Consider the following 12,796-nt stretch of genomic DNA (forward strand, 5'->3'; position numbering starts at 1 on the left):
TTCACATTTCAGATGAACCTGGGGCTGCTACTGCTACTATTTCTACTACTACTACTACTATTACTACTACTACTACTGCTACTAAGGAAGAGATGCTATGAAACCTCTTATGCCACCTAGAATATGGCCCACTGTCTCAAGCATCTGAGAGAAGCAATGCTTCCCTGACCAATGATCTTGTCGCCATTTATCAATGGTCAGTGTGAGGTCTGCATGCATTTAGTATACTGGCATCCTAAAAGCAGATTAAATTATATTCTATTATTCATCAAACTTTTGGTACTCCAGCAGTTTTTATACACAACTCTGCAAATGCCAATGAAGAAGCATAATAGGAAATACACTTCTTTAATATTTAAGCTTAATATAAATCTAAGATATTACTTAAATAAGCTGTCAATTGTCCCATATATAAGCTATGGCTGTAAAGTCACTCATGAAGTTAAGATTGTGTAATCCATTGAAGCAAATACACAGCACTCACACAATAGAGTACACATAGAAATAATATTAAAATGAAACTGTATCTGCACATAAAGATTAAAAAGAGTCTTTCAACATAAAAGCCAGAAGTTATATCCACAGTTAATAGTCAATGATGCCAGCTAATCGCAGGGAGGAACTCAGTACAATGTAGGTTACAAACAAGTCAGGTACACTGGCTCATCAGTGAAGAGTAAATGAGGAACCTAAGAAAATTGAAGTCTTGAATCATTTCAGAATAATTTCTGTGTTAGTGTAATAGTGTGGGCAAACAGTGGATTCAAACATTTTCTTCAGTCTTCACTCTTGGCTCATGCACAAATTATGGTGATCTTGCTCTCAAACTTGGGGTAACATTCTAGCCACTTCAGGAGTCTTTCTAAAAAAAAAAATCGCTGTGGTTTATTTTGCATACTACACATTACTCTTCTGTTGTATGTTATTTATATCTTTATAATACTAGCATAAATTGCATAAATATCTTACGTGAGGGAGAGAGCAAGAATGAGATGAAGGGATGGAGTGGAGAGATATATGAGAGAGGGGTGTGAGTTGGAGGGAGGGTAGCCAAATGGGAGAGGACAAGGTGACTTGAAGGGAATTTGACTGTGGCCACTCTTTACAGAATTAAGGTGTCTTGCAATGGATGGACATACAGATATAGACAGATATAGTATTAATGTGCCATGTGCAGAAATAAACTCATGGGGAAGAGGTACTAGAAAAACTCCTAAACTGCCGAGAATACAGCCTTGGAATCCTGTGCCTTGAGTGCTTACATATCAGGTGAGGGAATTTCGTCTTCTTGGGCTTTAAAATCTAGATACGCACGCACACACAAACTCACATCCAGCTTCATGAATACGCACCTATACTGTAAAATGTGCTCTGATACAAGAGTGAAGGAACTGCTGTCTACTTCAAGCTTGGAAAACTTACACGGATTCACAAATGCTCAAACACACATCAAACTTCAGTAACAGAAAATAATATAGTGAATGACACTCTGTTTACAGTCTGCAGGTATCAGGAACACACAGGAAGACCAATATGAAAATTAATAATAGTCTCGGATGAGTTTTATGTGAATGAAAATACAGTCAGTGCATAAATGAAGAGGTTGAGCAGGAGTTTAATATAGTCTGCTTATCTTTCTTTCATCTGTACCCTGCATGTTACTGATTAAATGCAAGTCTGCCACTGGCTTAAGCAATTCTGGGCAACAACAGCAAGCAACTCACGACTGAAAGCTTCTTCTCTATAGAATCCTTTAACTTTGCATCTAACTCGTCTGAAATCTTGATGACGAGAGTAAAAGTACATTAGTTTCATCAAGGAGGAGCAACTGACAGGACTTTTAGACTTGTATGAGATGACTCCCATAGAAAATGACTCCACAAACAAATCAAATGACCAAGCAAAATGTTGTGACCTATACAATGTAATGCTCGAATGCCACTACACTTGCTGATCCCTGTATAAAATGTTAACCATATACACATATATAATCTACTGCACTTTAAATAATGCATCTTCATCCCCAGGGGTTGAAATTACTAAAATTAATATGAACCCCTACAATCCAATGATGCACTACTTTATTCTTGTTACCTAAAAATGATTCTTTTAGCTTAGGAGAGACTTTCCTTACCGGAGGGATTAGATAAATACAGCCTTAATCACCTCCATTAATTTAAGAGATTCTTCTTAAATTTTATAAAATAGATGAATGGGATTCAGTGCTCAACCAAGAACAAAATACAAACATCATTGGATTGAAAGGGTTAAAGTTACTTGATCAATAGAGTACAAAGGTTTCTATTTATAGAGACACCCTGATGTAACTGACACAGCAAAACATACTGTACTCACTTCTTGGTTTGGTGTCATTATTTCAAAGACAACCAATACTCCACAGAATGAATTAATTTCTTATATAATCAGTATAACCTCCACCAACATCATGCATACTCAATTGCAGTTTAACAAGCAAATTTACTGTCATCACCCAGTTCCTAGAACTTTAAGCATGAATGGATTTTGGCTTAGTTCACTGCTGCTGATGTACAGTTATATGTGCCCGTGTGTTATATCTAAAGAAATACAACTGTGTATCTGGAAGAGAACAAATAACATGTTATATTATTCCGATACACATGACGCAGACTAAAATAAAACATCAGAAAGGGAGTTTTATAGTTTGCAATTATGTTGCTTGTTGGTGTTAGTGTTAGTGTTGCTGTTGTGGTCTATGGCTTACAAATGCAAGTTTGTGAAAGCAAAATAAATAATAGCAAAATATCAGTCAGTCCAAGAAACCCAAGTCATCACTGTTAAATATTACTCAACTCTGTGTTAGTAACCAAAACCTTCTATTACCACCAACACACAGTTACCAGTTATCCTTACACTTTGGATTTTACTGAGTTGCTGAAAGAAATAATAACATACTGTACTTTATGCTGTGGCCGTATGGAGTATGCAATATAGAACTGTAGGTAAAGAACTGCATACAGGTATTTACGTGGGAGAAAAACTTAATCCTCCACTAACATTTTAAAGCTCTGAACTCACTCTTGATCATTCATAACTTTTTCATTTACATATGCTTTAAATCAAGGTAAATATGCTGTAGACAATCCTGAGAGATTAGAATTCTTTGACTAATCTACAGTGTATGGTCGTGTTATATAATGCCATTTCAATAACTGATTATGCTGGAAACAAAGAAATGAACTTTCCTTACAAAAATTCCTTTAAAGACTGTACATAGTTTAATAAAATTATAATCATGCCTAAACATTATAAAATCTATCACTCTATCCTCCATATGTACTGAAATCTAACCCATCCTATCTTCCAAATATCATTTGACAGCTTACCTCCTTGAGCTTGTATGAGAGCTGTGGCTGAGTCTTGCGTCCACCAGTCATGCTACGGACAGCACCCACACGGTACCACATGCGAGAGTGACTTTGGGACTCCACCAGCCTGGGGAATAGCTCATGTATTAATAGGAGACAACAGGGAATAAAGTGATTAAAAAGGAGAGCAAACAGCAATGGACCAACTAACACTTTCAAGGCTACTTATTAAATGGTAGGTTATAGTTATCTATCTATCTATACGAGTATGCAGCCAGACACGCTTCTCCCAGAGGGTCTGTCCACAAACATAGTGCCTCCATATTACCTTGTCACCTGCCATCATGCTGCCCTTCCTCCAGCTCACACCATCCTCATTCATATATCTCTCCACCTGATATTTTGTCTCCTATTCTCCCTCAGTCTTGTTTGTTTCATTTCATTTATAAGTTCATCTTAGGGTACTCCTAACACTTTTCAGCAGATCTGCATAATACCATAATACTAACTCTTCTGGATGTGTCCATCTCTCTCTCTCTCTCTCTCTTTCTGTCTCCTGGTTCTCTGCTGTATACGCCCCTACAGGGTTTGACCTTGAGAGATGTGTCTCTTGTTCCCATAAACATTCTTCTTGTAACATCATCAGCCACCTCAGTTTCAACTATACTTTGTCATTCTATTTTCTTGCTGTCTGCCCCAACTTCCATACCCTCTTCGGTTATTTTTTGTCATCCACTTCACAACATCAGTCACGCAGGGTATCAGGAGAGAGACAGAAAGATACATTTTAAAAATAAATAAATAAATATTAGAAAAAAAAAAAAAATATCCAACAACACCCAATACCTCAGTCCTCAAATCATCCAAACAGTAGCAACCACCTACTTAGAGGCAGCCAGTACTGCAGCATCTTCATCAGTGAGCCCTGGGTAGTTCTTGACCTCCTTAATGAAAGCCACCAGGCCATCCCGGTCCAGACGTCCATCACGGAAGTACTGTCTCTCGCGCAGGAACTTGTCAGCTGAAGGTGTAAAGAGGTCACGGAATTTACAACGACTTCAGAGTGTATATTGTGAGAGTCTGATTATTTATGTTAAAAGCTCTGCAGCATTACTGGAAGCATGAGCACTGATTTCTGGGTGCATTTTGTAAAAACTAAATAATCTACACTATAAGTTCTATAGTCCTGAGAATAAGCACTGACTTTTGAATGTATTTTAGTAATGGTCTGAAAACTTACATTGTAAGCTCTATTATTTAGAGAACGAGAACTAGCTTGTAGGAGCATTTTACTGGCATCCAATTCTTAAGCTACTCTATTAGCTGTCTAAAGGGATCATAACAGGACACTAGCGCTGTGTAATTTTGCTGGCATTTATAATTTTTGTGTATAATGATTGTTATTTTTCATCTCTGTCTATAAACTGAATTCTTTACAAGAAAACACTCAGAGCATCTGGTGGTAGACTAAACTACACTGTGAGGAAAATGGACCATGAATTGCCAATCAGTTAACAATGAATCAAAACAATCTCAACAACTTCAGAAGTTACAGATACTGTATATAATCCTACTGATATTCTTACCTTGTTACCTATCATACTATTTTACAGTAAATGGGAGGTATAGTATATCAAAAACTTATGAGAAAAATCCATTAACATAAAACATTCTGAATAAACAGACCCAACTCAAAGCACAGGAAACCCCTGGTATTTGAACTACAAAATTCTTTAACAGAACACATATTCCGTTTACCTGGAAGTAACCACCTATGGCCACCTAGTATAACCCTATATAACCCGTGTTACTGAGTATTATCCAGATTCTGTTGCAAGTATTGTGCTGGTATAAGTGTGCAAAAAGTATACAGTATTATGAGTGGGTATGTACTTTGGGAAGGGTGATTAAAGTCACCCAAGAGTGACTGTCTCTTGCCACTTGACATAACCTCATATACAACATCTCCTTTGGATACTGGGAGCTTCCTGTACAATGAATAATTGGCCAAGCTTATTGTACTGAACAAAAAATACAGAATAAGTTAATACAGTCGACCTTCCTGTAACATGGACCTAAAGCAATTTTGGCTAGTGCAGTGTCAGTAAAATACAACTCTCTCTTGAGTGCAGTCTGTGGGGATGGTAGTAATGTAATTGAAAGTGCATTCAGCCTGCCTCCAAGTGGTCCCTGGTTAATTCTGGGCCAACCATCTTCAAGCAAAGTCTCTTTACCCCAGTATGTTTGTAGTACCTAGAAATGAAACAGGACCCTGGATTTGTAAACTGAAGGTTCTTATGTCAAAATCTGGGATATTTTCTGCTAGGTGCTTTTCTTGTTAGTCAGTCACAGTCTATTTCTCTCTTGCTTGTGCTGTGTGGTTATTGCTCAGCTCAGCTCAGTTTTAGAGGCCAGGTTCTGTGAGCTGCCTCTGATGCTCTTGGGACCCAGAGTTACATTATGTCAGTGTCCCTGTATGACAGCATGGAGTAACAGAATGGAGTAACATTACTATCTGTGACTGTACTCCATAGATATATATGCGTGAACCAACAGTATGTCAGTACCACACCAATTACTGTATTTTAAAAATGTTTGAACATAACCTGTAGTTTGAAGAGAACACTTAATTACTGAAAATTACAGAACCAGTTGGGAGATTTCCCATACAATATAAATTGGTTCCTCTAGCCCAATTTTCTCTTGCATGGTAATGCTTCAAAACAGTACCACTGTTAAAAGAGGGTCGATTGTATGGGTACTTTGAAGGGACTAAAACCACAACACTCTCAACCTAAACTTTTGTCACACATTATGAACCTGCAAAATATCACATTAACCAATACCCTTATACCTGTAAGCCTAGTCAATACCAAAACACTCACTGATAATAATGAAAGCTATTTACAGCACCTTCAAGTATCATTAGAACCACTCCCTATCACCAGAAAATATCAACTTGTATTTACAGCAATAAAACTTCACTTACACAACTGCAGAAAATGAAGCACATCTCATTTCATTGTGTCTTCCCATTAACAATAATGTGACCACTGACAGTATATAATACCTGGTAGACATGGTCATGAGCTATTTTCTAAGGATCTTAGACGGCACTTAAGCACCTTTTCTACACATTCAGTTTTACCAAGATTGTGCATAATACCTCTAAAAACTGTGTTAATTTTATAAAGAGAATATTCAGAACTTATATAGCTACAAAATAAAATATAAAGGAAGACATGCTTAGGATCTTCCTAGTGCCTAACTGATTATGACTTGGATTTCTCTTGGTAACTCTTGAGTATCATTTTATTCACTCAAAAGGACCACAGTCTCCTCAGCTAAAGAGGCTCTCTAGTTCTTTTTTCTAACCAGTGTGATTTTTAATACCACAGTTCAATATTCCCTTGTATGTTATTAATGTAACTGATGTCGACATTTTGAGGTCATAAATAACATACAATAGTAAGATGTAGTCTGAATGGTAAACTGGTAAAGGAATAAGTGCTAGACAGCCTCATACCTTGACAAGAACACAAACCAAAGACTCTAAAGCTATATCAGTCATGGTGTTCCTGCATTTCTATTCCTGGGAGATTATCAACCATGTCTGCAACAAAATTTTAGCTTGGATCTACTGTAGTCCTTCACTGCAGTCTACCAACTTAATGTCATTAAACTTTATTCACTACAAGTAATAAAAAAAAGTCTGAATAATAGCATACCTCTTGAAGATATTAAACCATGCTTTAGTTACAATATTTATATATAATATCATGCTACAAAAGATTCATGCAGCTCATTCCAGCACAATAATCATTAATTGCTGCTAAAAACATTGCCATGTACATCTTTCTAGTAAGCTAAGTTAAATTCAGGATATACAAATAGAATTACAGGTACAATTAGGGAAAAATGAACCTAATAGAATAACTAGGTGTGGAGAAATGGCTGATTTATGGCAGCACCTGCTATTGTGGGCCTGCCTCTGGCTCGTTTGAATGTAAACCTGGTAAGTTACAGACTGAAGTTTATCTTTTGAAGTCTGCCATCCTCCTTTCAGGGGATGGGGGGATTCATTTTACTGTCATCCTACCTGCTCTTTGCTACCAGGTACTGTTGCCCACCAGGCCACTTCTCCCTACCTTGGTTTCTTCTGCCCAAGTGCACATACCAAAACACATGAACTCAACAGAATACAGTACAATACCGATTTTTCTTGGCATTTCCTTTGCCGCTAAATTTTCCCCCTTCTTTCTGGGAACATCTTTGGTATGTTATTCGAATTACTCAGCGTAAATGTGATATCCCAGAGCTGTGGAGGTTAAGCTTACTACTGTATATAAACAAGTTTTTCTACACAAGACTGAAATATCCTACCACGCCACTGATCTAATTATGGGTCTACAAATCAAATTACCCACTGGTCCTATAATATTTACCACATTCAGTAACTGAAATGAGTTTTGCCTCGTCAAACAGGCAAAAGCCGTATCAGCTACAAGACTGTTTGCAACAAATGCTTGCCACAAGTAGCCCTACTGAACCACAAGTAAGAAGGAGGGGGGTCAAGTCCCATCAATTTACACTGCTTCTCAATAATTTTTAAGACATGGGAAGATGTGACAATGATGCTGTTGAGTAAGCATGGTCTGTCTGGCTAAGCAGATCCATCTACTACACGGAAGCAACTGCTTCTGCCAACCAGTGTTGCTCCTTTGTGGCAGACAGCGCCTCGCCAAAGCAAGGAATGGGGAAGAGTGTGGAGGGGTGGTTCCTGGATACTATAGTGGACAGACACCGCATTTGCGATCCACCCAGTTAACTGGGACACCATAGAAGGCTCACTTCACCCCGAAATTCGGTTGTATGGTTGTCACCCAACACTGTAAATGGTTTCCTGGGTTACAAGAAACCATTAGGTTTGTCACTCAGTGTAGTCACCTCAAGTGGAAAGAATAGTACAAAATGACAGGGTGGATGAGAGAAGAGGAGGGCAGACACTGAAAAGGAATAAGGTGAAGGAGGAAGTTATCAAGTGAGTGGATATAATGGGAGCCACCTTAGGTAATCTTATCTTAAAACAGGAATATTGCCACATAAACGCATAACATACTTATAAACCAATAGTCCATCACAAGCACAAACAACTCACCATTCTTTCCCTCCTCATTCTCGTTAAACTTAAGTTATGTACATTACAACAAAGCATACATTAACAATACGGTATTTGTTTACAAGGCCATACGATACTTTTCTTGGCCAGATGCATAATTTAACGCATTTTTCATCCATACCGAAAATATATGAAACAATCTAAAAAGGCAAAAGGTATTACGACCATTTGCTACACTTTCAAGAGGCTTGAAACCAGCATTTTATTGAAGGAGTAGCAGGAAAGGAAAATTAATACTGAATGACAATAAGAGACTTTCAGTTCACGTATATCTCATTATTTTTTCTTACTGTACTAGTAATTAGCCATATTATTTTCCGTAAGACGTCAATTTATTTTCGTTGACGGAATATAACGTTATAATCAATATTTTACGTTGCTTAAATATCATAAAATCATGTCTATATATGAATTGGAAAACTATGGTAGTAATACATCAGATAAACTTCTAAATACTTCCAGTTATACAATTATGTTGATATTTTACGGTGTCTGTCCCTTCACAAGATTATCCTATCACTGCATTATATCAAAGTAACTAATATATATGAAATCACTCCTACCATCTGCTATAATTACAAATACTTCTGGAGACGTTTATGTGCATTTGACGAACAGACGAATATCCTTCTTACACACTTCCAGAAAAATAATAACGAACTGCTTATGATACATATACATAATCAAATAAGGCAAGTTACTATTACAGTGTACTTCTTGGAGTTTTCCTCGAAGTTTTGATATCGATGTGAAAAACACAGCACCACAGATTTAACATAAATCTAAACAAATATAAGGTTAACTCATACATCTGGCAAGGCTGTGATGAGTTTTCAGAGACCTCTCTTCAAAATGAAAACAACAAGTTCTTTGTGGTATTACGCTAGACTTTCTGATTATATATGTATGTTTGAAGCTGTCAGATAAGCGCATAAATATATCTACCACAACATGAGGTCACTCAAATTCGAGAAATTCAGCGATATATGATGGAAACTGAAAAATATCGTTTGTTCATTCAAGAAACATTTCAATACCACGTCGTAATAATCTCATTCATGCACGCTCTTTAACTTTACTCACGATACGAGCATCCTTTTAAACCCATTCATTCTCGAGTTTTAATTTCATTCATTCGCCTTTTAAGTCCATTAGCACGTGGTTTTACTCTCATTCTGTTTGTGAAACATCAATACACTGGACTCTCTGAATGAATTAGGCCTGAATTGTGAAAAGCAGTGGTAGCTGCCGAACGCTCGTAGGGTGTAGGTGCGCGTGCAGAAATGCCCACACGCAGCAGATGCCATGAGACGCTTAGCCGCGGTGCTCACTCACTTAACTTAGGCCTTTGAGTGGGTGGGATTATTCACACACCATCCTGGGATACAAAGCCAATGTACCAGGTTGCCAGCAACACCATCTCTAGCTGTTACCTTTAGTACCCATTTTACCTACCAAACGACACAGGCAGGATGAACAAGCGAGTCATGTGGTGTCAGCTGTCCTCATGACGTTTAGATTCTAGGCACTATGGGTTGGCAGCTTCATAGCTAATAAAACTAGCAAATAAGCCAAACCTAAACCTGAATAAACTCGTCTGGTGATAAATAAATAAATAAATAAATACAGGGCCCCTTGGCGGTTAGGTTGGTAGCGCGTATGTAAACCAATTCTGATCAAGTTCATTTCTATAGTGGGTAGACACTCAAGAAGTATTAGTATGTCCTTTCAAGTGCTGTCATATTACATTGACGATATATACAAATTCTCACAAATAGCCGCTACATCGTTTTCCACATCCACTTCTCCCCTGACTCTCCAAAGGCCTCCCCAGTTTTTGACATTTGTAACTGTTAGATGTGATCACCAAGCATTCTACATTACAGACCAGTCAGAATACATTGACAATCATCACATAGTCCGGAAATTATATATATTAAAAAAAGGGTCATTTTACCATACTTTCACACTCAGTGTTTCTATAATTCATTTCTCTGATATCTTTGCTTTTGACGACGTTAGAAATCGGGGCATATTTATTCTACAAACAAATACACAAACTTGGTCAACTTAGAAGAGGTTTAGTGGGTTAGAAACGATAAAAATGTAAAATGTTAGAAATGTAAAATGAAAAAAAAGAAAAAAAAAAGAGAAAAAAGATATTACATTCACACCACACTCAGAAACCTTTAGTCAAATTAGTGCTATTGTATTCAGCACTCAACACGAGAAGGGCAGATCCAGCCATATATATATATATATATATATATATATATATATATATATATATATATATATATATATATATATATATATATATATATATGAGGGGGAGAATTTAAAAAATGTCTATTTTTTCCTTCGGTGTAACGCCTTAAGTGTTTGTAAATGGAACGCAGGCGCCCTGGGCTAGGCTACTGAAATCCAGACATTACACAAGGTGGCCTTAAGTGCCATTTTGAGAGCCATAGACCTCAAACACCCCTAGATTTAACCCCTTTATGTGCCAAATTGAGCGCCGTAGCCCACTGGAACTCAGGGAGCTGGCGATTTTGTTCCATTAATCCATGTAAGAGCTGGATCGGCCATAACACATACGAAAACAAATCCACCCACTGTTAGAGCCACGGCAAACTCCACGAACAAATCCTGGCCAACCCGACGCCATTTTGGTTCCGGGAATATATTAACCAGCTGGGACCTCAGTATAGATTATGATTGTACTATTTTATGGTGCTCAGGAGAAACTTCGGTGATCTTAACAGAATAAAATCGTCTGGGGACTGAAAGAGTATAATGCAAGACAATATCGTTTTGAAGGATTTAAAAGCCTTATAGAAACAAGACAATATCGCTATGAAGGATTTATAAGCCTAATCAAAACAAAAGACTATCGTTATGAAGGATTAAAAAGCCTGCTAAAAACAAAAGACTATCGTTATGAAGGATTTAAAAGCCTAAACAAAACAAAAAAGACAATACCGTAAAAAAGAGAGCGAAAGTCTAATAAAAACAAGAGCGTAGCTAGAAAAAAAGAAAAAAAAAGAATATGATTGCCAATGGTGTTCAAGCCTAATTAAGAGGGGGATCAAAGAGGACTCGCTATATGGTAAACACAGCGGGCATATTTCAGGGGATGCTGGTGCCATTCCAGCCATCCCTCTGGTGATGCCACTGCTATAGCATACGTCCAAGTACATAGCAAGCTGAAGCCTTGTCCCAGTGTCCGCAAGGGCTCAAAATGGCGAAGGTGGCCAGCGTGTGGTACCTACGGAGTGAACTTACCAGAGTGCACTTCAGACTTCAAGCCCAGACACACCAAACACTGGTGCAGCGAGGACTTGGGACCCGCTAGTGCGCACGAAAAAAAAAACAAAAAATGCTGGTCAATCATTACAGAGGCGACACATATAAAAATCAATCACCCACAGTCACTCAATTACCCATGACTTGTTAATGACTGAGTGGGAATAGTATTTAATTTCCGTTTGCATATTTGTAGGAAGGTGTAGAGAGGAAGAGAATAGAGAAAAAGAAAAGAATAGAGAAAAAGAAAAATGGCTGTCTGTCAGTATGCAAAATTAATCAGCCTCCCAAAACCTGCTGTTGACTAAAAGTGTATGATTTTTATCACTTGCGTAGAGAGAGAGAGAGAGAGAGAGAGAGAGAGAGAGAGAGAGAGTAATCATTATATATACACAATCTCCTATCACTTGCTAACAACTACAAACGTATTAAAATGATTCTCTCTTGTATATTTTGAAAGGAAAGGTGTGAAGATCAGTAAAGAAAAAGCTGTTAAGATCAATAAAGGAAAAAGTGTTGAGATCAGTATAGTTGTGGAGCTCAGTAAAGGAAAAGGCGTAGAGATCAGTAAAGGTAAAGGTGTTGAGATCAGTAAAGGTAAAGGTGTTGAGATCAGTAGAGGAAAAGGGGTTGAGAACAGTAAAGGAAACGGTGAAGAAATCAGTAGAAAAAATAAGGAATAGTTATCAATTATTAAGATATAGAAAGTTACTCAAGCTCCCGTGACCTGTCAATGAGTAAGAAGTGTTTCGTCTTAGATCCACTTCTTCAATATTTTCTGGAGAAGGTGCGAAGAAAATCACTAAAGGAGAGCTGGAAAAAACAGAGTAGATTAGAAAAGAAACAGTTGAAAAATAGTAGTAATAAAAAAGTTGAAAAATAGTAGTATTAAAAAAGTATCAGGGAAATATTTAATTAGAAAAGTACCCCATAAAATATATTCTCTCGCGAAGGTGTAGAGAAA

At 37.4% G+C, this 12,796-nt stretch overlaps 1 protein-coding gene across 4 annotated transcripts in view; it reads right to left on the minus strand.

The window, feature by feature from the left end:
• LOC145402539 (sodium/calcium exchanger 2-like) overlaps positions 1-12,796 on the minus strand; it is a 172,222-nt gene that overhangs the window by 34,430 nt on the left and 124,996 nt on the right. Inside the window, exons 6-9 of one of the 4 annotated variants that reach the window (XM_080274537.1) lie at positions 11,812-11,877; positions 4,233-4,368; positions 3,366-3,474; positions 2,893-2,913 (exon numbers count right to left, since the gene is read on the minus strand). In XM_080274537.1, the coding sequence (XP_080130663.1) occupies positions 2,893-2,913; positions 3,366-3,474; positions 4,233-4,368; positions 11,812-11,877 (332 nt within the window). The remainder of the gene's footprint in view (positions 1-2,892; positions 2,914-3,365; positions 3,475-4,232; positions 4,369-11,811; positions 11,878-12,796) is intronic. The other 3 variants (XM_080274538.1, XM_080274539.1, XM_080274540.1) reach the window with 3 other exon arrangements.

Source organism: Coenobita brevimanus, chromosome 58 (assembly GCF_032717465.1).
Source record: "Coenobita brevimanus isolate Jiangsu-jjx chromosome 58, ASM3271746v2, whole genome shotgun sequence".
NCBI lineage: Eukaryota > Metazoa > Arthropoda > Malacostraca > Decapoda > Coenobitidae > Coenobita > Coenobita brevimanus.